Source organism: Neltuma alba, unplaced genomic scaffold, assembly GCF_004799145.2.
Source record: "Neltuma alba isolate B1F8T4 unplaced genomic scaffold, ASM479914v2 tig00012555_pilon, whole genome shotgun sequence".
Lineage (NCBI taxonomy): Eukaryota > Viridiplantae > Streptophyta > Magnoliopsida > Fabales > Fabaceae > Neltuma > Neltuma alba.
The window spans coordinates 8,226-34,084 of record NW_021637012.1 but is presented as its reverse complement, the minus strand read 5'-3'; the positions used below and the strand labels follow the sequence as shown (position 1 = coordinate 34,084).

At 33.1% G+C, this 25,859-nt stretch overlaps 3 protein-coding genes, 1 non-coding gene and 1 pseudogene across 4 annotated transcripts; 2 read left to right on the top strand and 3 right to left on the bottom strand.

Annotated features, from left to right (window-relative positions):
• Positions 1 to 5,939: 5,939 nt before the first annotated feature.
• On the bottom strand, positions 5,940 to 7,283 carry LOC114728566 (acylsugar acyltransferase 3-like). The gene has a single exon (XM_028915475.1). The coding sequence runs from the start codon at positions 7,281 to 7,283 to the stop codon at positions 5,940 to 5,942; it is 1,344 nt and encodes a 447-aa protein (XP_028771308.1).
• Positions 7,284 to 14,215: 6,932 nt separating this feature from the next.
• Positions 14,216 to 15,130, top strand: LOC114728565 (18.5 kDa class I heat shock protein-like; annotated as a pseudogene).
• On the top strand, positions 14,225 to 14,297 carry TRNAA-AGC (transfer RNA alanine (anticodon AGC)). The gene has a single exon. It is a non-coding gene; the product is annotated as a tRNA-Ala (tRNA).
• Positions 15,131 to 17,925: 2,795 nt separating the features above from the next.
• LOC114728568 (vinorine synthase-like) lies at positions 17,926 to 19,251 on the bottom strand. Its single transcript, XM_028915477.1, has one exon. It carries the CDS (start codon positions 19,249 to 19,251, stop codon positions 17,926 to 17,928), a length of 1,326 nt encoding a protein of 441 aa, XP_028771310.1.
• A 3,438-nt stretch (positions 19,252 to 22,689) lies between these two features.
• LOC114728570 (vinorine synthase-like) lies at positions 22,690 to 24,314 on the bottom strand. Its single transcript, XM_028915480.1, has one exon. The coding sequence runs from the start codon at positions 24,256 to 24,258 to the stop codon at positions 22,921 to 22,923; it is 1,338 nt and encodes a 445-aa protein (XP_028771313.1). The 5' UTR covers positions 24,259 to 24,314; the 3' UTR covers positions 22,690 to 22,920.
• Positions 24,315 to 25,859: the final 1,545 nt, after the last annotated feature.

Genomic DNA, 25,859 nt, shown 5'->3' with positions numbered 1-25,859 from the left:
CAATGATGGTTAAGGCACAAGGGTCACGATTTAAGCAACCATATATGTGTTTCAGTGCATGTAAACAACGGTTTGTGACTGCATCTAGGCCAATTATATGTGTAGATGGTGTTCTTGAAAGGTAGCTTTGGAGGCCACCTTCTGTCTACAGTTAGAAAAGATGCAAATGAGAACATGTATCCTATGGCATATGTCATTGTAGAATCTGAGTGTAAGGATAGTTGGAATTGATTCTTGAATTTGCTATCTGAGGATAGTGGCTCATGTAAAGATAAAAGATGGATCGTGATGTTAGATATGCAAAAGGTATTATGCTTATAAAATATTTATTGTATTTTTATTGTTTACTAGTAATAATTGGTTATTCAATTTTTATAAATATATTTAATTAAATTGCAAGGGTTGCAAGAAGTGCTCAAGGTAATGGAATGTGAACATAAGTTCTGTGTTAGGCATTCGTATGCTAATTTCAAGCTCAGATATAAAGAGCTCTGGAATGCATGCAGGGTAACAACTAGACAAGAATTCAACCATCATATGAAACAACTAAAAGTGCTTGACCCTAATGCTGCTAACTGGTTAGATAAGTATGACCCTAAGCTTTGGAGTAAGCATGCATTCTTCAACAAGTGCCAAGTGTGACATTATGCAAAACAATATTGCAGAGACATTCAACTCTTTTATATTGGTTGCAAGGGACAAGCCAATCATCAAAATGTAAAAAATAATTAGAAGGATACTAATGAAAAGGGTGGTTGCAAAGAGAGAAGGCATGGAGAGATGTCAAAATGCAATGTCTTAGAATCATTAGTAAGCTTCAAAGAGCAAAAGATGACTCCAAGAATGATATAGGTTATATGACAAGTGATGGGAGGTTTGAATTGCAGAGTCCATCGAAGAGGGAGGTGGTGGATCTCAAGATGATGACTTGTACAGGTAAGGCTTGGGATTTGACTGGTATTCCTTGTGGACATGTTGTGGCTGCAATTTATCAAATAAGAGGAGTACTTAAAGATTATGTTTCTACATATTATAGCAAAGATCCATTCATGAGAGCTTATGTTTTAGCAATAGGTGAAGTCCCTAGTAAAGAACATTGGCCATAGTCTACAATGGTTCCCTTGCTATTGCTAGAATATAATAGGCCACCTGGTAGACCAAAAAAGAAAAACAAAAGAAAGAAAGCTCCAGATGAGCAACAATACCCATAAAAAATAAGTTAAAAGGGAGTTACCACAAAGTGTGGTGATTGTCGAAAAATGGGTCACAATGCAGGGGGTTGTAAGGACCCTCCTAATCCCAACAAAAAAAGTGTAAAGAAGAAAAAGAAGAATGCTGCGTCAAATCAAATAGAATAGACATTTGTAATTTCTTTAATTATAAAATTTGATTTACTTTACATTTTCACACTTATATTAAATAGAATAATAACTGTTCTTTTATTATTTATTGCAAGATAGCCAGCCTCCTAATACTCAAGGCTCTAGTTCATCCTTACCATGAAGAAGAATGAAGTACCTACTAAGCACCAATGAATGTTTCTATTAAAAAAAAAAGTGTTATAAAACTATTTTTATTAATTTTTCGTGAAATAAATGAGCATTGATGATATGCAAATATTATTATCAATGCAAACATTTAAATAATAATTTTGCATTAGAGGATCACTTTTGCCAATATTTATCTTTTATTAGAATTTTTTTGTTTTTTCTTCAATTAGATGTTGAGCTTTTATTCTTATATTTTTTGTCAACATAAATTTTTAAATAACATTTTATTTTATTTTTACCACATAAAAATTGCTATTTTAATTAATAAAATGAAAGGAATGAGTTGGTTGTGATGACCATTAAATAGGAAAAAAAAGTAATGGAAGTTTAGTATTTAAATGTTAGGGGGTTATGTGCAGCTAGTTTAAAGTTCAGTGATGTTTTGTAAAATTAACTTAGATGGGATGCCATGTAAGATGTCACGTAGGATGCGAGGTGTCTTGTGTTGATCTAACATGACAAATTTCGTTAGAAAGATAACAGTGAGTTAACGGCAAGTTGTCCATAATTTAGGAAAAAAAAGAAGAAAGAAAGATAAGGGGGATTGAATATAAACTTTTAAATATCAAGGAGGTTATATACAATTGGCCCATAGTTTAGGGGACTTTTGTATAATTTAGCCTTTATTTTAATAGATCTAATCATCAAACAATTCAAAGAAGTTTCAAAGATTGTTTCCTTGAGCAGCAAGCCATAAACCGTCTAATTAGGCCTTTGAAGTTGCTCGTAATCACTGATAAAACTAAGAAGAGGCATCGTCATATAAATTACATATTTTAAAGACATCGTAGTCCTTATATCCGGTCAAATACACACAAACATATATGTATATAGTGGGCAGAGGAAACATCAGTTAAACTTGCAACCATTTTGAGAAGTTGGGAGTTGAAGTCAATGACATTTTTTTGTGACAAATTAAAACGATGGGTTTAACACAAGTTTCAGCTTCTATCCGCTGCAAGTCCCGTTTGTTGGCAGTAAATTTCGGCTTATAATAAAGGGAAGGAGGCTGTGAAATATGAAAATGCTTATTTATTAAATCAGGAGAAGAAAACAATATATGAAGAATTTCGATGAAATTGTTTTCTTTTCTTAACTCTCATTGTAATTTTCCATGTAATACATGATGTATGAGAGAGAAAAGGTAAATATTGTGTAGGAAGATGTGTAATGTGTCCTGTGTAGTCGTAGAGTCCTAGCAAATTAACAAGAAAACACTAAACCCTTACTAATTCACTTCATTTAAGTTAACTGCATTAAAGAAAGATAAAAGATTGAGTAAAAACTACGAGTATGTTTTTTGAAGGATTATATATTTTAATTTATGATTAATTTTTAATAAATTTTAAAAATGATTAGTGTATCTATTGTGATAATGCTCCTAATAAATATATATTAAATAAAAATCACTTAACCCTCACTAATTTAAATAAATAAAATGCAAAAGAATAATTACGCTAATATTGAATATTTATTTATCACAAGCATTATGAGAATATTTTAAAATTCATTAAAGCAGCTGATAAATTAAAACATGAGACACCGTCAATTTTTGCTTCGAAAGTTTTTACTAAAATGCTGTAGATATTAGAAAGTTTTTTTTCCTGAGTAATATTACCTTAAAAATGCAGCAGTATTGTCCCGTTGGTTAGAATAGCTAATTTTGGCTGTTAGTTAGACTGACCTGGCATGCCACCTCATCAGCCACGTCACTTCCTTTCTCTTTCTTACTGTTCACACCAATGACTCTTAGCCTGATCAGTTACTTCTCCTTCATCTCCAGGCATAGCTAATAGCCTCCTTTGCATTTCCTTTTCCACTCCAAAGCCTTCTCATTCTCCGATGACCCTTCCATCACCTTCACCGCCATCCTACTCACCCTTCCCTCTTCACCACCAACCTCACCTCCATCCCAAGAGCGTCGACCTCTTCCCGACCTCTTGTGATTTTCCTGTCTCACCTTGTCCCTGATTATTTCTAATCCAAGCCCACCAGCTCTTTCTCCAAATCAGCCATATCCCCTCATATAGGTACGACGAAGGCCACCATCTTTTGCCTCTGCTTGTTGGTTTCGCCGCCTCTGTATGCTCCTTCTTCTTTCTCTTTTTTGCTTTTCCCTTGTTTTGCAGGTAGCCGCATCGTTTCGCCTCCAATTTACTGCTTGTGCTTCTAAATGGGTGTTTTTGTGTTGATTGCGATTCACACAGCCACATAAATTTGTATGATTCAGTCAACATTTGTGGGCTCCGCCAGCTCCTTCATGAGAACACCTCTAGCGTTCTTTTCATTTCCTTTCGTCTCCAATTTACTTCTCGCCGATGTATTTGCCTCAGTGACGAAACTGAAGCATGGATCAAATGTTGGTTTCTTCTTTTGATTTTTTTTGCACTTTTCTGTTGATTTAGTCTTCAAGTTGTTGGATTTTCTATTGATTTGCACTTGGGTTTATTATTCTTTCTCTCAAGTTCTTTTGGATTGTTAGCTTGGTTGCATTGTTTTGTGGTTTTTTCCCCCCTCAAAAGATGATTTTGGGTGTTGGTTCAGTGATTCAATTTTATTATTTTTATTTGATTCCAGTCACATTCGCAAGCGATGGTGTTGTTATATTCACCAGTTTGGACAGTTGGCGGGGGGAGGTCGATGGTGACGTGGATTGATGAGGTGGCGGGACTGGGTATGACATGTCAGTCAAAACAATGGTCAAAAGTAACTTTTCTAACAGGTGTGGTAACATGGCTACGTTTTTAATACTTCTAAGACAACATTGCTCCAAATAAAAAGTTTCCAATATTCACAGTTTCTAGTTTTTACTTTCAGGTTAAAATATACCTTATCCCATTAAAAAATATAAACCTTAAAAAAAAAAAATGGTTTGTACTCCATCTTTATTTTTTCTTAGATGTGACTTAAATGAAGTAAATTAGCAAGGTTTAAGTAATTATTTATTAATTTGTCAGGGCACTGTACAGTTCATGTTACACATCTCCCAATACAAAATTGACTCCCTCTGGTGCATCATTTTCTTCTTCTGATTCATTAAATAAACCTTTTTATACTTCACAGTCTCCCTCCTTTTATTTTAGGTTAAAACATTGTCATCTCCCTCCTCTCATTCAATTTTTTTGGTTTTCCAAGTTTTACAACATCAATGAGATTCATTTTATGGTTGCTCAAGTTTTATCCCATCGATGAGATTCCACTTTTTGGTTATGTGTAGTTCCACTCTGCTAGTTAGGATTGAGTCAGGTTGGGCAGCCTCAAAGAGAGGAAGAATGTTCCTAGAGATGCTGAGCAATCAATCTATGTTAGATCAACTTTTCCTTGTTGTTTTGCATGGGAAGTGATCAATAGTTATTCTGCAACGATAGCATAACGGGTTCTGTAATTGATCCTCTGCTTCAATTATTAATTCACATCTGCTTTAATGAAACAAGTCGCATTTGCGTGAGAGAGCAATTCATCAGGGCAGTCATAGAGAGAGAAAGGATCAAAATCATAGTACCAATGAGAAGAGATAACATTTTCTATCTACAACTTGGCTACTCATTTTGAAACCATGATTCTGTGTTTTGTTGTCCCTTTTACCCAACTTATGTCAAATAGGGCTGTTCACGGACAGAAATCTTGTCCCATTTCAATTTTTTTTAACAAATTATTGTAATTTTGGGTTTGGATTTTTTTTATGTTGTAATGTTTGTTTTTGGCTTCTAAAAATTAAAACAATAATAAAAAAATTATGTAGAAAGCTCAATTATATAATGTAAAAAGGTATAAAGTCAATAGTATAAAAAAATACTGTAAAAGAAACACTACATGATGGCATTATGAATTATTTTATTGAGGAAGAAGATTTTGTTCAAATAACACTGCAATTTAAGGGCTAAAATCACTATAAAAAATTAATTATTATTAATAAGTGAATTAAATAATCTAATAATAAGTATTTCTTTTAAAAAAAGAAAATATTAGGGATGAGACAGGTTAACACAACCTGTCCCGCGTCTTGTCCCGTTCCAGTCACTTTTTTGTTTCGGCCTGAATTTTTTTTGGTCCCCCCCCCGAATTAACTGGGACTAGAACGGAATGGTTAGGACAGAACAAGTTGAATACCCCTAATGTCAAATAGAAAATAGATCGTAAAAGATGCAGGGGCCAAACAGAGTTTTCCTGAAAGTGCACAAAGCTATCTCCCAAAGTGGCTGATGGTTTTACGGTCTTCCAAGTAATAGATGAAACTTTCTGGAGCTCGCCCATTTTCACTTCAAACATTCTTTAATTTTTATTCCTTAAGTTCTTTCTGAATTCGACACATACATCCCACCATCTTTGTTTATTGAGAAAAAAACGTACATCACTTTCATTATAAAAGATAGGAATAACTTTCCCACCTTAGTGGGAAGCTACAACACTGGGATTAATGGAAGCATATTGGAGAAGTTCCACATCAGCTTCAAGCAGGGCCATGTCTTGTTCTTCCATTGCCACGAGCACTTCAATTCCTTCTCCATCTCTTGCATCCATCAATAGTGCCACATCTTTCTTTGGAGGACATCCACAGGTAGTCACCCACACTGGATTTCCCCACCCAAAATCTGCCTCGTACATTCCAATTCCACACCAACTTGTTACATTAAACACAACAGAATTGTCAGATGATCCTGTCGCTTTCAAAAGCTCCAAGATCTTCATCATGTGTTCTTTCCCAAACCCTTTGGCATACGTATCCCAAAATTCAGACAACCCCTTTTGAGTTTTCCTTACCACTTCATGTAATTCTTCTTCTTCCTCTTCTGCAGAATTCGGACTCCGTACAGCAAAACCCCAAACCAAGTTTCCTACTGACTTGTCTGGCTGTGGAGGAACCAATCCAGCACGTAGGTCCAAAGCAACGCTGAGAGATGTGGCTAATTGGTTTGGAGCCTTTGAACTTTTTGACCTCAAAGCTGAAACCACACATTTGTAAATGAGTGCTCCCACCACTTGTTCTCTTGTAGGATTTTCCACTACTCCTTGGGTTATTACCTTGGCCATAAGGGACTTGGTGCTCGTGGCGTCAAATACAAACCTTTTGGATACCATATTCGCTTTGCTTTTCCCATCATTTTCCGGGAAAATTGTCAAGTCGCCCATGGGAAATACTGATGCTCCATTGAAATGAGGGGAACTTACATGAGATTTTGTGGTTATGGAAGCCCAGTCTCTGACAAAGTGGCATAAGGAAGATGCTTCGCCAACCTTGTGAGACAAACACACACTCATCGCCATTCCTCCACACTCAAAATGGTTTACTTGAACCGCTACGAAGCTTCCACGAGGACCGGCCGGTTTCTTCCAGTGCATTTCATCTGGGAATAGAGGGTTCAGAAATTCTTCCCTTGGGTCTTTCAAGATCTCCGAAAGCTTCTGTTTCATGTGGGTGACTATAAACACAACTCCCTCATCATTACATTCTATAAAAACTTGATCTTTGACTCTACCAGCAAATGGGTAGTACATAGATAGAACTTCAGATAACGATTTCTTCAGCATTTTGGTTCTTTCTTCACAAACTTCGAATATGGTGGTAGAGGTTTTGCCATTGATGTCAGGTTCAAAGCTCTGGTTTTCGTAAAAGAAAACAAATGGGATATAGTTGGAAGGGCAAAGATGATCTATGAAGGAAAGTGGATAAATTTGCAGATCAGAAGGGGTAGGAGAAGAGGGTTTGATGATTTCTGTACTTATCACTTCCATTTCAGTACAAATCTTTTCTGAATCATGCGCTGATACACACACATCATGCATATCCATATGGTGACTGCTTATATATGAGAAATTTGGTATTTAAAATACGAATCAGTGAAAAGGAAATATCAATAATTTCATGAACCGATTATATAAAGTAGATGTGGTGGCTGGTGACTGCTCAACGAATGGATATAAAATAGTAATTGAAGAGGACGGATATAATTGGTACCACTGTACGGAGCAGGCAAATGAAGTTAAGAAAATAATAATAATAATTGAAAGGACACAATTATTGGTATTTGGATATATTATTTATGCATGGCTGAAGTAACTAATTTCGGGGACCATCTGGAATTAATAAACTTGTATCTATATGAGGTGACTAATTGATCATTACTTAATGTGATTTTTGTAAAGGAGTTTGCATGCATATGTCTTAGAGTAATGCTATGTTTGAATGAAGAGAAAATAAGGGAGAAAGGAAAACTAGGAAGAAAAATGGGGAGAAAAGTGGTTTTTTTCCCTATTTAGATGAGGGAAGAAAAGTGGGAGGAAAAAAAAGTTGGAAAGAAAATAAGGTTGGTCCCACATCTTATTTTCCTCCCAACTTTTCTCTCCATATATGGAGAAAAAATGAGAAGAAAACATATTTTTCTTCTCTACCCTTACATATGTTTTTTCAGCAAAATAATACCTTTTTTTTTTTTTCATTTTTTCACTTTATTTATTATTATCAAGTCTTTCTTATGTTTTTGCTTCATTGAAAAATAAAATAACTAAAATTGTAAAAATCCTTCTAAAATGAACTGAAAGGAAAAACAAGTAGAGTCATTGTTTTAGTTTTTTTTAGCATTACATTACACAAAATGTTATTTTTTTTCTTTTTTTACAAAATTATTTGATATTAAGATATAATAGCATGATAATATATCTTTATCAAATAATTTGATTTTAAACTCTATGATTATGTTAATGTAAATATGGTTTTTTTATTATGATATTTAATTTGATTTTAATCAAGATATATTTTGATATAATAGAAAAGATATTTTAGTCATTTATATATTTACTTATTTTCTTTCCTTTCTGTTTTCTCTTGTCCATCTAAACATGAGAGGTGATAATATTTTCTCTCCAATTTTCTCTTTTCTCCATTTTATCTCCTCTCATTTTCTTTCCTCTCAATTTTTCTTCCCATCCAAATAGAGGGTAAGAGAGGAACCTCACAATTTTATTCTGATCAAGAAACGAAGTTTTTAGTTTTTATTTTCTGAGGTGTTTTATATTGGTGAAGTTGGGGGGAAAAAATAGAAAAGAATAGAATTCTATTCTCTATATATATAGATATGAAAATCACGATTTTCTAATCGTCTCTTTCTGGTTTTCATGACACGATCTAAAATACTCCTTCAATCCTAATTATATGAATTAGTTAGGAAGTTGGATTTTAGTTCTAAAGGTAAAGATCTTGATGTATTTTGTCGTTTATATTTATCATTTTTTTAATTAATTTATCTAATCTATAAATTGATATGTAATATAATGTTACATAAGGAAAATTATATCACATTTGCTAGGATTAAACAATTTATTTGGTTTCTTTAATATATCTAAATTAATTAAATATTTCTTATATTAAGAATCATAAATATAATCAACAACTTCACAATTTATAGCCAAAATGCGCCAAAATCTGAAGAAATCATTACATATTATCTGTAATTAGAGCGTAAGTTTGGAAAGGACTCAATTTGGTCACAAAAGGCAAAATATTCAGATTAAGTTCTTTATATTTATCTTGTTAGTTCTCAAATCACATATGACAATTTGTCATATTTTTTCATTTGACTTTATAATTAAATGATAATATTTCAAAAATAAGACATATGACTATGTGTATTGAACAACTTGATATGCAAGTATTGTCTATCACAAAGATTGTTTCTTGTAAAAGTATATTAATTCAAATAATAAATTAAAAATTTAGACGAGTTAGATCTTAATAGGATACTACCAAGACCGAATATGAAGGAGATTCATCGAAAATGCTGCCAAGATCCTTTTCACTAAGACTAATATCTATTGGCACAGTTTAAGATTTTTTTTTTAATTCTAATAAAAGGTTATAAGAGGGTTAGAGAAGTATTTTTCAATCGATATTAACATGTTTTCATGCTTCATAGAATTTTTTTCTTATCCCCCCCCCCCAAATAGTATGCTTCGGAGAATTTCACAACATAGATAATATAGTAATATTTGAATTAGCAACATGACAAATCGTGTCGGGAAAATTTTTAAAAAATTACGTAGGAAAATTAGTCGATTAATTATTGCAAATTTTAGATTTAAAACTAGTTACTTTGAAAGCATTTGGTTTTATATTTGCGGACGTTTTGACGCCTGAAAATATTTGTGGATGCTTTTGATGGGTAAGCCTCTATGGATGGTTTGTTGCACTTCGGGCCTTAAAGTCCACTAGACCCACTTTGTATGGCCACTTGTGTGTTTGGGATCCCACTTCTTGTTTTCTGGTCAATGTTTACAAAATGTTCTACCCAACGGCTGCTCAGGCTTGGAAAATCTTCTGCCTTTTACATTTATAAACTAGAAATTTCTCCCTCATATGATACATGGATTAAAATATTTGATTAGATTTTAAATTCTAATAAACTACATTATTTAAGGTAGCTCAAGATTTATTTCCTATAGAAATATGATTTTTTTATTCATTCAAATAGGATTTGAATTAAAGACGCAAAATTTAAGAGAACATATGAAAATTTAAGATTATTTATTATTTCTTTATTTAAACTTCCAATTGATATATTATTTAATCATGATGCTTTCTATTTAACTTAATAGATTCAAATCCCAATTAAGATATTATTCAAATTTAAAATTAATTATTAATTTTTTCCATTTGAGCCTCTAATTGAAATCCCATTTAATAATGATACTCTCATTTAATTTAGTATATCAAAATCCCAATCAAATCTCATTAATTGAATATATTCGGATCTCATAATATTATATTTAACTAGTTTTTAAGTGAATCGGGTATTAAAATATAGTTGATTGATTGATTGATTATTATAAGTTTTGATGATTTCTCTGCTTATCACTTCTGTTTCAGTACAAATCTTTCCCGCATCATACACTGATACACACACACACACAATACATATCCACTTATGTACGAGAAATTTGGTATTTAAAGTACAAATCAGTGAAAAGGAAATATCAATAATTTTATGAACCGATTATACAAAGTAGATGTGGTGGCTGGTGACTGGTCAACGAATGGATGTAAAATAAAATGGTAACTGAAGAGGACGTATACAATTGGTATCACCGTGCGGATCGGGCAAAATGAAGTCACGGATAATAATAATAATAATAATCGAAAGGACAAAATTATTGGTATTTGGATATATATACTACTCCGGTTCTAAATTTTATATGTAACTTATACTATAAAATAAGTTTCATATGTACGACTGAAGTAGTATTATTCATGCATGGCCGAAGTAACTAATTTCGGGGACCGTCTGGAATTAATAAACTTGTATCTATATGAGGTGACTAATTGATCATTACTTAATATGTGACTTTTGTACAGAAGGTTGCATGCATATGTCCTAGAGTAAGAAAGGAATCTCACAATTGTATTCTGCTCGAGAAATGGAGTTTTTAGTTGGGAAAATTACACGCAGATTCCAAAGAGTAGAATTTATTCATCTAAGATTTCAAAAAAAATCAAAATTAATAGTAGGTCCCAAAAGACCTTAGAGTGTTTTATTGTAATTATAAAATCACATTACTATCCCTCCTAATCTAAGATTCACAATTCACAGTTTTCTTTGCCAATGTGATTGACAACCTCGAGACCAATATTAACAACCCAATGAAAAGCTGTTGACAACCTAAACAATGTCCGCTAATAATTGACTTTATAGGATAAGATAACCTCCATATAAAAGCATATTATAACCAAATAGTGCAATATAACAACTTTAATGCTAAAATAGGAAGTTGTTTCAAGGCATTAACAACTTTAACTAAACTCAATAAAATTATAGCAGAATTTTATCACAGAGATTCATTAACAATCTCAATGACGAGTATTAACAACTTAACGGGGTGCTATTGACAATCTAGATAGTGTCTACTAACAACTGACTTTTATGAGATAATATAACATTCACTTAACATTAAATTATAACCAAATAGTATAATATAATAACTTTTACACAAAAATGAGAAACGGTTTCAAGGCATTAACAACTTCAACTAAATCCAAAAGGATTATAATAGAATTTCATTACAAAGATTTATTGACAACCTCAACAGTGAGTATTAACAATCCAAAAGGAGCTGTTAATAACCTAGGCAATGTTAATTGACAACTGACTTTATAGGATAATATAACCTCTATATAAAATCAAATTATAACTAAATAGTATAATATAACAACTTTAATGTTGAAATCATATGTATGAAAACTTCAAAGCAATACTGTACTTATATAGTGTTTGCTGAAAGGCCACTACATTAGGAAAATTTGTCTTTCTCCAATAACCAAATCCTTCTATTTTGTTGAATTCATTTTAGAATTAGTGTTGGTATTATTTGTGAACCACATGGTAATGATGATAGGTTTTCACTCAACACATTGGGCAAAGACATAAACAATGTATTTGAACCTTTGAATAAGTCTTCCATCTTGCATAACAAGACAAGTCATAGGATTGTTAATGACAACTTTCAACCATTGAAATGACAACTTAAGCAGAACAATTGACAACAGACAATATTACTTTGAAATCAAAATAAGTAAATTCCACTTACACATGTTATTCTTCTGTTAGACCATCTCTTATTGGTTGTGATTTTCATCTCCATTTTCTATATATACACGACCACTTTCTTCATTAAAGTTAATTAAATGTTCCACTTATTTATCATCTACAAGGTTTACAAATGTGCACTTATCAAAGGTTACTATAAATTTTGTAACTATCCTATTACATTTTTTTCATCATTGATGCCATCATTGTTCTAAATTCTTCATATGTGGTGCCTTCTTTTATCATCTTTGTTCTCATAACACCTCCAACATATTAATTTCACTTTTTATGCCACTAATAAATTGCCCCTATATATGGAGGTAACAAAATAGACGCTTTTCATTTGAACTTACCATTCTTCATATCAACTTGCCACGAATACTTGTCATTGACAACTCATCTAATTATAATGAAAACCTTTGATGTATTCGTTAACAACGCATTGGATCATCACATAACAAGGATTATGATAGCAAAAACTCTTCATATTCATTCCTTTTCAATAGAAATAGACCATAAATTTTAGAAAAACATAACATTATTTTATAATCCTAGCCACAATTCACAGAACTACACCTATGATAAGTAAGACTATATATGATTAAAATGGGTCACCCTTGATAGTTCAAGTGAGTTGAATCATATCCTAAATACCTACATACCCATACCCAATTACCCTTCAAACCATGAAACCAATATTAAACTTTCAAGGTCTGTGAGGAAAGAGAAGATAAATTTTGTTTATGATAAGACCTACAAATAAGATAAAGTAAGGAGATAGCTTGCTTGGAATAATAGAGATGATGGAAAGGGATGCACAGCTCCTTTTCTTCCTTCTCAAACTTCCCATATAGTAGCGAAAAACGTGCCAAGTGAATCTCATTTCCGTCTCTTTTTTCTCTTTCAATCAATGAGGACAAAATAGCCTTTTGATAATTGTAATGTTTTGCTCTCAGGTCCCTAGGGACTTAGCAACAATTTAATGATTTTTAGGGACCTTATATGAATTAATTTTGCTCTTTGAGACCTGTGTGTAATTTTTCCTTTTTAGTTTTTATCTTATGAAAATCACAATTTTCTTCTAATCTTTCTCTGGTTTTCTGACACAGCTCTAAAATATTTCTCCCATTCTAATTATAAGAATTAGTTAGGAAGTTGAATTTTAGTTCTAAATATAAAGATCTTGATCTATTTTATCTCTTATATTTATCATTTTTTAAAAATTAATTTATGTAATTTATAAATTGATATGTAATACAATGCTACATAAGGAAAATTATATCACATTTGCTAGAACCAAACAATTTATTTGGTTTCTTTAATATATCTAAATTAATTAAATAACTCTTATATTAAAAATTATAAACCCAATCAAGAGCTCCACAATTTATGGCCAAACTGCCTCTAAATCTATAGAAATCATTACATATTATCTAGAGAACCAAAATTTGTTGTGAAAAATTACAGAGTAAGATTAGAAAGGATTTATTTTGGTACAAAAGCAAAATTAATTAAATAACTCTTATATTAAAAATTATAAACCCAATCAAGAGCTCCACAATTTATGGCCGAACTGCCTCTAAATCTATAGAAATCATTACATATTATCTAGAGAACCAAAAGTTGTTGTGAAAAATTACAGAGTAAGATTAGAAAGGATTTATTTTGGTACAAAAGCAAAATATTTAGATCAAGTTTTTATATTCATTATGTTAGTTCTCAAATCTGTCATATTTTTTTTATTTGACTTTATAAATTAAACAATAATATTTTGAAAATAAGACAGATGACTCTGTGTTATTAAAGAATTTAATGTAATAAATATATAAAAATTAATGTGCAAAATTATCTATCACAAAGATTGTCTCTTGTAAAAGTATATTAAGTCAAATAATAAATTAAAAATTTGGACAAGTTAGGTCTTAGTAGGAAGTACCAAGACCCTTTTCATTAATATTAATACCTATTGATATAGTTTAATAATTTTCTTAATTTATTAATATGTTTTCGTGCTTCATAGAATTTTTTTCCCCCTTATTTGCCCCTCAAAATACTGTGGTTTAGTGACAAGAGAAATAATATGTCACCAACATGTCCCGTGGGGATGTAGCTCAGATGGTAGAGCGCTCGCTTAGCATGCGAGAGGTACGGGGATCGATACCCCGCATCTCCAAATATTTTTCATTAGTGCTGCGTACGCTGGACCCTGCTTTGCTTGGGCCCATGCTACCCTTTTTTCTCCCCTAATTTTCACTAGGAGAAGTCATTTACTCCGGCTTACTGCAAGAAGGCTATATGGGCCTCATCCAAATAGTTGGGCTTTAGAGCCCACGCACCAACGGGGTCTGTGGACATTTCCTTGGTGGGACTAAATTCTCACAACTTCAGCGGAAAATACTAGATTGCCCATTCCCTCGATTCAAATACCCAATCAGTCCCTTCAGCGTGGCTTCAAGGAAGAAGGAAAAGCAAAATCATTCAAGAGGATATTTGACAACGTATAAAAATACTTTCAAAAAATATTTTTTTTAAAACAAGCTAAATTTTTTTATATATTTATTTTGTATATATAAAAATATTTTTAAGTTTGGTTCCATCCAAATACCAAGACTCTTATTTCTCTTGAAATTTAAAAATGTCGTTGATCCTCGAAAGAGAAACATCTTCGATCCCTTTCCTCTCGATGCTTGGGATCCCCTCAAGGATTTACCGTTCCCTTCTTCTCTTTCAGCAGGTTCTGGAGATAATTCTGCATTTGTGAGCCTGCAGGTGGATTGGAGGCAGACGCCGGAAGCGCATGTGTAAAGGAATGAGGGGAAAGAAGACAAGAACGACCAGTGGCATGGCGTTGAACGAAGCGGCGGCAAATTCCTGAGGAGATTCAGAGCGCCGGAGAATGCTAAAATGGATGAGGTGAGGGCTTCCATGGAGAATGGGGTTCTCACTGTCGCTCTTCCTAAGGTTGAGGTTAAGAAGGCTGATGTTAAAGCCGTCCAGATTTCTTGAATGTTTCAAGTTGAAACGGCAGAATCGTCACTGAAATTGATTTATCTTTGTTCGTATTATCCTCACTGATCTGATCGTATATTTCTGAGAGATACGACTCAGATCAGTGAGGATAACGCCTTTAATCTGTTAATTTTGAGGTTAACATTGACCAAATTTGTAAGCCTGAAGTCCCAATTTCCCTCCTGTTTTCCTAGCTTTGGTCAATCTCTTTGATTCTCAGCTTCAATTTGGGCTTCAGGAATGTATCCGAACTTTCATTGTAGTAAAGTTCTGCCTTACATCGATTACGCAATTGATCTTTAAAGTCTTCAAATTTATTTGACAATCAACATTGTATTCATGTGGTTGTTTAATGACATTGCGATGGGATATGGGGTAGGAAATAATTTCGGGTAAAATATAATTTTAGGATATTTGAATTTATTTGGATCTATCATTATTCTAGGATTTATTAGTATTGTAATAGTTCCTCCCTGTTCTTATTAGAAACTTTAAATAACTAATTTACAGATAGTGAACAAGTAGTTAAAATTAGTTTAGTTTTGTTTTCAAATATGCTCTTATAATAAATGAGAAAAATGATAAAAAGAACATATGGGGCAATATGACAAGATGGTATGGCAAATGTGAGAAAATAAATAATTAAAGACAGCATTAAAAAATGTATTAAATATTAGACAAATCTTAATTGAAACTTAATTCAATTATAAAATGGATCACACATCTCTCTCCAAATTTGGAGCTTATATATAGGACTGGATTGAGTATTTTATTATTAGAATTAGTTGTATTATTATTTTACTATAAGTAGATTTTGGTTTTCATTCTATATATACTAGACCTGGACATGGAATTTACAAACGATTATTTCCCTTCAGTTTATCTCTTATTTGCTCTCCTTTCTCTCTGATCTCATCCCTTTCCCATTCACTTGTTCATTTTACATCGCATTATCACATTTATAATACTACTCTGTTCCACTTTTAGTGAAAAAAATATGTTTTATATTTTTTTTATCTAAAGTCAATAGAGGTAAAATTAAAAATAAATTTATTAATTATTCTACAGGAAATATACTTTTTCCTTACTACTTATAAGAAGAGAGTGGTAGCTTTCGTTAGATAATCAACAATTTATTGGTAGTTGGCAACTGCCCAGTAATTAAAAGATGTTTTACGTATAAAAAACTGCACAATTTTTTTTTTTTAATTGCGTAGGAAAACTAGTCAATTAATTATTACAAATTTTAGATTTAAAATTTTTTTTTGTAAGCACAAGTATCTTACTATTGGAAAGCACTATCTGACACTAAATATATGCACCTCTCTTATCGAGGATTTAAAACTTGATTTATCATATTATGGAAGACTAACTTTTTCTACCAGATCCAACCCTATTGCTTGGAAGATTTAAAACTAGTTATTTTAAAAGCATTTGGTTTTATAACTGTGGACGCTTTGAAGCCTAAAAATATTTGTGGATTTTTTTGATGGGTAACCCTCCACTAGACCCACTACCTGCGTGTTTGGGATTCCACTTCTTGTTTTCTACTCAAAGTTTACAAAATGTTCTATTCAATGAATACTTATGCTTTAGGGAAAAAAAAATTTGAAAATAAGGTGTTACATTTATAAATATTTTTCGATACACATAGATTATTCAAAGCTATAATGTTATAATCCCTCACAAAGCTTAACTTTCGATGACCACTACTGCTCTACTCCGTCAAAAGTACACTAGTCCCTTCTATTTTTCGCACAGAATAGATTTGGATAATCATAGTTTTATAGTACTCAGTTCGAGCTCTATTTTAATTTCCAAGTTCAATTAAAATTCCCAACTGACTCTATAAGTTGGTCAGACAAACAGAATGGCATGGAAAATAAAATTGAATTAACAAAAATGTTGAGACAATTAATCATCAACCTCAAAACGCAAATCAAGGAGCAAGCAATTAAAACATGAAAGCTGTATCCCTTTCTCTTAGATTTCCAATGCATCTTGAACCACTTCAGTCCAAGATTGTATGCAAATTAACCTTTTAAGTTCGGATGGGAAACAAAATAATAAAGAGGAAATAAAACTAGGTGGGGAGACTCTCAAAAGCAGTAACTGAAACAAATGGAAGTTTTTCTTTCTAATAACCTCTTTCTCATTTTAACCCCAATTCAAACAAAACTTGAAAGTTATGCTCAAATTACTAAACCGATTGCCAAAATGATTTTGATACTACTAATATTAACTTGCGTAACTTTTGCTTTCTTTGAGTCATAAACTGTTATGGGTTTTATATTGAGAAGTTTCACAAACATGGTGGGGTTTATATATTCAAGAGACTCACCTTCTTAATATGCTAGTCTTTTGGAATTGGTCTACTTTTTTTTTTGGACTTGTGGTCATCACACAGACATGGGAAAAACTGAAAATAAATGAGGCTTCATGGTACTGAAAAGCAAATTAGAAACTATATAACCTAGTTCTCATAATAATAAAATATGAACCATCTAGTTGGCACTATGATAAACAATGCGTCATTGGACAAGACAATCACATGTCTGAACATGTATAAACTGAAACAACTATATTCAAATGCCTCCAAATACTTCATAGAAGACAAGATTTTTGACATTATCCTTACGAAACAAACCGTTAACTTGCTATCAATCAACCAATTAACTCTCGTCGTTTACTGAGGACAGTGGATGGACAATCGACAGGACAAGAACAGAATGAGTTAAATTGTGAGAAAAGCACCCGACCCTCACAAATATACCCAGAAACATGATCGTCGATTAAGTTAACCCTGTGGTAGAAACATGTGCCCGAAATTCCTCGTCACTTTCTAATTTTGTCATGTCCTCCTCAGCGAGACTCACATAAGCTTCAATACCACCGCCAGATATGGCGTCTTTAAACACAACAGCGTTCTTGAATTTCCACGTAGGTGGTCCTGCCCACGTCGGATTCCCCCATCCAAAATCAACCTCGTACACTGGAAACCTGCACAACGAACTGAAAGCAAACGCCACTATTTCTTCCCCATCACCACTGCTACTTCTCTGTTGATCAGCTTTCCACTGATTTTCACCTTCTCCAAGCTTCACAATGAAATCCTGGTCTATTTTATTTAGTTCCTCTCTTAACTTCATTCCAAGGTCATTACACTCTCCTTTCTCGTCTAACGTTGGAAACGTTCGAATCAACCACACATAGTTGCCAAACGCATATTCTGGTAATGGAGGCTCCATTCTTTGGCGGAGATCCACTGTCCATGCGACTAAGTGAATTTTCCTGCTTCCTTCTTCTTTAGTGGCTTCCTGAAATCTTGTCCATATGAAAGTTGACAGTACTTCTATTCTTGAAGGGGGTTTTTGATTGTCTTCATCATCAAGAAGGTTCTTCATCTTTTCGGAATGTTTTGCTCTCAGAGATTCTATCACTGATGCTTCAAAACTGAACCTCCTGCACACGATTTTGTCGATGTGAAATTCAAGGTTGTATCCCGACATGTCTTTTGGTGGGAAGAGTGAGGAAGATTGGAAGTGGGTTCTGATTTTTTGTTCTGGTTCGCCACGGCTTACGGCGGCCCAGCTCTTGACGAACTGGAAATACGACAGCGCATCGGCAACCTTGTGGGAGATGCTTACTCCGATGGCCATTCCGCAGCAATCGAAGGCGTTGACTTGGACTCCGAGAAGTGTGTCGACGGCTTCATCCATTTCATAGGGAAGCAGTTTGCTGACGACGGCCGGAGAGGGATTCTCGATGACGTGGTTGAGGCGACACCTGACTCTGGTTTCTATGTAAGGGACGCCGTCGTCGTTGCAGTCTACGAAACTGTTATCTATGAGTTTTCCGGCGAGTGGGTAGTAGTCGGATAAGACTTTAGATAATGATTTCTTGAGGTGGTCGGAAGCATCGTCGTCGATGCATCCTAGGTTTGAAGTGCGAGTATCGTAGAAATAGACCCATGAATTGTTGACTTCCGGACATAACTGATCGAGGAAGGAGAGATGGTAATGACGAAGATGTTGAGGTGTAGGAGAGCAAGGCTTTACGATTTCCTTAGAGATTATTTCAACTTCTATCTTCATTTTCTCAGTGCTTCTGGTTATCATTAGTGCATGTATCTATTTATATTAAGACACGCTAGAACTTGCATCTTTGGGACCGGTAAGCGTTTAAACGCAGATGACCACATTTTTAAAACTAAAAAATTGTGATATTAACTAGAGAAAGAGACAATGATAATTAAACAAAATTTAATACTGCATTTTGTGATTAATATAAGAGTTAGATAACTAATTTATAAATATTAAAAAATTAGTTAAATTAGTTATTTGTAAAAAATAGATATTGTCTTACTTAAAATACCTTATCCTAATTATGTGTATTGAAAATATCTTTTGATATAAACTTCTTAATATATGCAATCGTCTGTCATTAGGATAAATATTGAAGATAAAGTGGACTGAAATCTTATATTTAGGACAAAACGGAATCTCCAACTAGCTATTATATTAAGTGTAAGGTAATAAAATTTAAATCATTGAAATATTTGTAAATAATTCGAGTTAGATCAGGTATGTATCCTGGTAGATCGATATCCATTGGCAACAAGTTATTAACGAATTAATCCTATAGTATAAGCTAGCTGTTTTGTTTTTTCTGTCTAGCTGTTTTCTTAATTCTCTTCTGCTGGCCGAAACAGACAGTTTTGTGCTCTTCTTACTGGCGTCTCTTATTTAGGATATTCCTTTATGTTTATATTACTCAATTTATATATAAAGTCTAGGTCGATCACTTTTGTTAATACACTTTTGGTGTTATTAACAATCCCAATAATTAATTGAAGCACACACATAATATTTTCTGCCGGCCGTCTTGTTGATGCATGGTTATATGTCATTGGAACGATAACGGATGATGCCAGTATCATGATATAATTGTTCTATAAGAATGATTTTTGCCTTGTTAATACTTGTTTAAGAATATCAACAATATACTTGCAAATAATGCGCATATATGTGTGTGTGTGTATTTATATACCTTATCATATTCTCAAGAACGCTGCAAATGGAAGAAAGAAGGGAAGGAGAGATGACTAGAAGGCTTACTCCAGGTGAAATCTAAACTATCTTTGGATGGAGAAAAAAAAGTTACTAAAGGAAAATAGAGGGGATGGAATAGTACTAAAAAGGAAAACTTCTAAAAATAAAAAAAAAATTTATAAGGCAATCTTGTTTGAGTGTTAAGTACTAAATGTGAACATAATTTTTAATAGAAATTCGAATATTAATTTTTCAAATTATGAAAAACTCCTTTTTTTTTTTTTTTTACTAGACTCCATCCATTTGGTCCTTTAGTCCATAAAATAGCTTATTCATAAGCTTGCTTTTGCTATCCCATTGGCCCATTATCGATTGGCAATCTGAACCTAATCTCTTTGGTCACGGGCAGTGCAGTTTGGGCCTATGTTTAGTCCAAACCTATTTTTGAGTTCGGTGATGAATACTCCTTAATTTAGACCACTTTTGAGGATTTAAAACTCTTCGTAAATCTTACAAATATGCAAAATAACGTCTCATATTTTTTTCTCAATTTTTCTAGGTCTTAACAATTGGGAAAATGGCTAATAAAAAACTTTGAAAATATGAAATGCTCGAATTGGAACCCCCACATACATGATTTCAGAAAAGTGCAACACCTAAATTGAAATTTTAAAGTTCAAACAGAAAGATCCCGGCGGCAGCAAGTCATCAAGCCATAGCCGTCACCTGTGTTGGAGCTCCCACGGGAGGATTCGTTTTAGAAAGTGGCGTAGGTAGGATTTGATATTTTTAAATGTTAAGTTATTAAATTTGTTTCAAATTGATAAAAATTACCTATTTTACTTTTTGATTTACTCTCATTTCTCTTACATTTAAAATTCTCTCTCCTTCTTGTAACAAAGGTTAAAAGTAAAAAACTATCATTAATTATCCTGTATTCCTGTCAACCTTTTATATTTTAGACCAAAATTTTTTATAATCAACTTTTTATATTATAAACCGGAGGGAATATCAATTTATGAGTTTGATAAATTAGTTTGAAAGAAAAAATAAATACAAGAGATAAAATATATTAATTTCTTACATTTAATAATATCTCTGGTCCTTAATGTAAAAACTAATTTGACTTCTGTTTTGATTCTAAATATAAGATCCCAAGCTATTTCGTTTCTTATATTTATCCCTTTTTTTTTAATATAGTTGTTGTAGTAATGATAATTCTAATTAATACATTTGATTAGTAATAATATTTTTGAAAAGACAATACTTATTTATTACAAATAACTAACTTAACTAATTTTTTTAATTTACTCAAATTGGTCAACTAGCTCTTACGTTATACTATCTTCAGTCATTAATATAAGAGCTAGTTTGACTTTTAATTTGGTCCTAAATACAAGACTCTATTCTATTTTGTCTTTCATATTTATTTATTTTTTGTCAAAGTAGTCCTTGCAGTAGTTGCACATGTTAAACGTTCCATCAAATAGTAGTTTTAGCTAATACACATATTAGTAAGGATATTTTAGGAAAGAGAACATATATTTATTATAAATAACTAATATAATAAATTTTTAATCTACATACTTAAATTAGTTAATTAGCTCTTATATTAAGAACTAGAGGTAGTATTAAGCACCAGAGGTGGTAGTAAAATTCACCCTTTACTAGTTGCTACATCATTTATGACACGAAGAGTACAACATATTTGTGTGTGTATAATATAAAATTAAAATCCGGCTTGCTCATTCATTTTATTAAATCTAATACACACACACACACACACACACACATATACATATATATCTCCTTCATTTACAAGTTATAACTTGTCTTAGCTAGCCACTTACGAAGCGTGCGTGAGGGGCACAAGTAACTCCTGACTTTTGTGAACTAATAATCAATCTAACGAGAAGTTATGCGCTGACAGAAAATTTACTAATTGTTACGGTAAACGTTTTAAATTACTTTGTTTAAGCTTATAAGGTTAAACTTTTGAATTTTTTCTTTATGAATAAAACCAATCGAAAACTTTTTATAAACAAGAAAATTGAGCTTAGACAATGCGTGCAAGCTACCAATGATCTCTTGGTTTAATTTTAAGTTGTTAGTGTCTATCTTCTAAATAAAAGAATTCATGTGTTTTCAAATCAAACTAGAATAGCTAGCAAGTATCAGAAGTTAGATGATGAAGCTAACATCCGTTTTAAAAATGCTTTATCATATTAGAGAGCATAGTAAATAATTTAGTTGATTTGAGTAGTATTTGACAAATTTATTAACTCTTGTAAGCTACCCTAGCCCAAAAAAAGAAAAAAACTCTCGTAAGTTACCAACAAGGATTGGGTCTAACAGAATAGAACTAAAGTTCAAATCCTTGTTAAGAAAAATGTTCATATTTTGTGCTCAACAGTATTTCGAATAGGATTATTTTTAACCGGAAAATACCTGTGTGTAGTACAAAAAAAAAACTCTTGTAACCTAATCATTCTACCAACAAGTTCCTAATCAAAATTACATTATTGATTCAAATTAACAAGTAAACATTTTATAACACTTTCTTGGGAGATTAGACTTTTGACTCCTTAGTACCAAACAAAGTAAAGCCGATTATGACTTTCCATCATCAAGAAACTTATTATATAGTTGACAAATGAAAGTGGACAATTGACTATAGTACAGTAAACCCTAAAATAAACAACCAAGCCATACGATAAATCCAGAGCAAGTAAAACATCATTTTAACCCCGCAGTAGAAACATGTGCGAGAAGTTGCTCATCGTGTTCAAATTTAGCCATGTCCTCCTCCGTGAGGCTAACATAAGCTTCAATGCCACCGCTTGACTTAGTGTCTTTGAAGGTAACCACATTCTTAAATTTCCACGTTGGCGGTCCCACCCACGTCGGATTCCCCCAACCAAAATCAACCTCGTATACCGGAAACCAACACAATGAAGAGAAAGCAAACGCGGCAATCTCTCCTTCTTCCCCACCACCAGTTGATCTAACCATCTCTTCTTTCTTCTGTTGAGGATTCCACTGTTCACATTCTCGAAGCTTCGCAATAAAACCCTTATCCATCTTATTTAACTCTTCTCTTAACTTCCTTCCCATATCATGACATTCTCCTTTCTCGTCTAACGTTGGAAACGTTCTCATCGGCCAGTAATAGTTGCCGAACGCATATTCTGGTAATGGAGGATCCATTCTTGGTCGTAGATTTGCTGCCCATGCCACCAACTGAATCTTTTTCTTTTTGCTTCCTTCTTCTTCTTCTTCTTCCCCCTTAGTGGCTTCAAGAAACCTCGTCCATATGAAAGTTGACAATACTTCAACTCTTGAAGGTGGTTTCTGGCCTTCCAGAATGTTCTTCGCCACCTTCTCCGAGTATTTTGATCTCAGAGATTCTACTGCAGATGCTTCAAATACGAATCTGTTGCACACGATCTTTTCCTTCGGGACGAGACAATCCGGGTCGTATCCCGGCATGTGTTTTGGCGGGAAGAGTGCGGATGATTCGAAGTGGGTCGTGATGTGTTCCGGGTTGCCGCCGCGTGTCACGGTGGCCCAGCTCTTCACGAACTGGAAGTAAGACAGTGCATCGGCGATCTTGTGGGAGATGCATATACCAATGGCCATTCCGCCACATTCAAAGACATTAAACTGAACACCTAGGACTGTGTCAACGGCTTCATCCATTTTAAACGGAAGTAGTTCGCCAACGTCGGCCGGAGAAGGGTCGTCGATGACGTGGCTGAGGCGGCACCGGACTCTGGCTTCTGTGTATGGGACACCCTCGTCGTTGCACTCTACGGTTAAGTTCTTGGCCATGAGTCTTCCTGCGAGTGGGTAATACTGAGTTAAGACTTGAGATAGCGATCTCTTGAGGCGGTCGGAGATGTCGATGATGTCGAATTTTTGTGCAGCAGCATCGAAGAAGTAGACCATAGAATTGTTGACTTGGGGAGTGATCTGGTCGAGGAAGGAGAGATTATAGCGACGAAGATGTTGAGGTGTAGGAGACGAAGGTTTCACGATTTGTGCAGAGATTACTTCCACTACTTCTGGCCTCATTTTTCTTTGTCGTGCTTCTCTTTATTATTGCCCCACCCAAACAATTCATTACTCTATCATCACTATTTATACATCGCTATTATTTGTCCTCCTATTAAAAAAAGAAGAAGAAGAAGTTTTCGTGTAATATCAACAATATTAGTAATGGTTTTTTAGTCCACATGTGATCAAGAGCGAAGTTGCGTGCAGTACATATTAAGACGGGATCTTTTGGAAAATTTTTGGGGGGAAACAATGAGATGGTCGCTTTGGTGACTTACACATATATATAGCATTGATGAGCATTTTCCTTGAGGAGAAAGTTTTGGTGCTAATAACCTGGGGACTAATTAATTAGATGGATTAAAACCATGGTTTTAAAGGTGCTTTTACGGTGTATGGAGTAAATATATGGAGGAATTTGCCTTGTTCTGTGGAAAAGTGCTTCCAAACACCCCCTAAGATTAAAGTCGTCTCAACAAATGTGTTTATGAGGATTTAAACTTTGTTCTTCTTTTTATGGGAGTGAGACTGTCTACCATCTCAACTAACAATTTATTAATAAGATTACATTATCTATATTATTTTAGATTTTGTATGCATTAAAATAATTTTTTAAAAATAAATTAAAAAGTTAAATTCATACTGTTCAAATTAAACCTGAAAAATCCAAATTCCAATGGGGATAATGTCTTGTTTCTTGAATCTTAAATAGAAGACAGGTATTTGACAAAGATATTATTAAATATGTCCATTGATGGATTCTCCGCACCACAATGAATATAATTAGCCGTATACCTGTCTTGCGAGAGTCATTTAATAAGCTAATAGATGGAATGATAGCATTTATTTTAGGTAAAATTTCACTAAAAAGACCTCTGTGAACCAATATTGATGACTATAAAGTATCTAGAGTTATTGTTTTGAAGACCAATAGATAGTTAATTAACAGTCAAATCATACAAAAATCGAATTATTTTTTCAAAAAGACCATCATGCTCTTCAACTTATTTTAAATATTTTTCTTCAAAATTAGAAATTTCCCATTGGATCATTGCATTTCCTCCTATATATAGCTACTTCTTTCCTTGGAATATTTATGGAAAGTCCTTCCTTCTCAGAATCTTTTGCTATCACGAAACAGCCACTTTAAAAATCCCTACGCAGGAAAGATAATTTTAATAATAGAAGAGATGTTCGAGTAATACTACCTCCAGTCCTTAATATAAGACCTTATTTGATTTTTATTTTGGTCCTAAATATAAGACCCTAATCTACTTTGTCTCTCATATTTATATATTTTTTCCCAATGTAGTTCTTCTAATAATGGTAGTTCTAACTAATACACTTGATTAGCAAGGATATTTTAGAAAAGACAACACCTATTTATTATAAATAACTAACTTAGCTTCTTTCCTTAATTTCCTCAAATTAGTCAACTAGCTCTTATAATTAGAACTGGAGATAGTATAATTTTTAAAAGAGGTCTCTATATGTATTCTTTAATAAAAATAAATCTGCCTATCCTTTTTTTTTTTTTGGGGAAAAGCATATTCTACTTTTATTGTAGTAATATTTTATTTCCCACAACCATCCTCAATTTGCATTGAGACAGAAAATCA

Excerpts from the sequence above, each read along its gene's own strand:
- LOC114728568 (XM_028915477.1), bottom strand. The coding sequence starts at position 19,251 with ATGATAACCAGAAGCACTGAGAAAATGAAGATAGAAGTTGAAATAATC.
- LOC114728566 (XM_028915475.1), bottom strand. The coding sequence starts at position 7,283 with ATGGAAGTGATAAGTACAGAAATCATCAAACCCTCTTCTCCTACCCCT.
- LOC114728570 (XM_028915480.1), bottom strand. The coding sequence starts at position 24,258 with ATGAGGCCAGAAGTAGTGGAAGTAATCTCTGCACAAATCGTGAAACCT.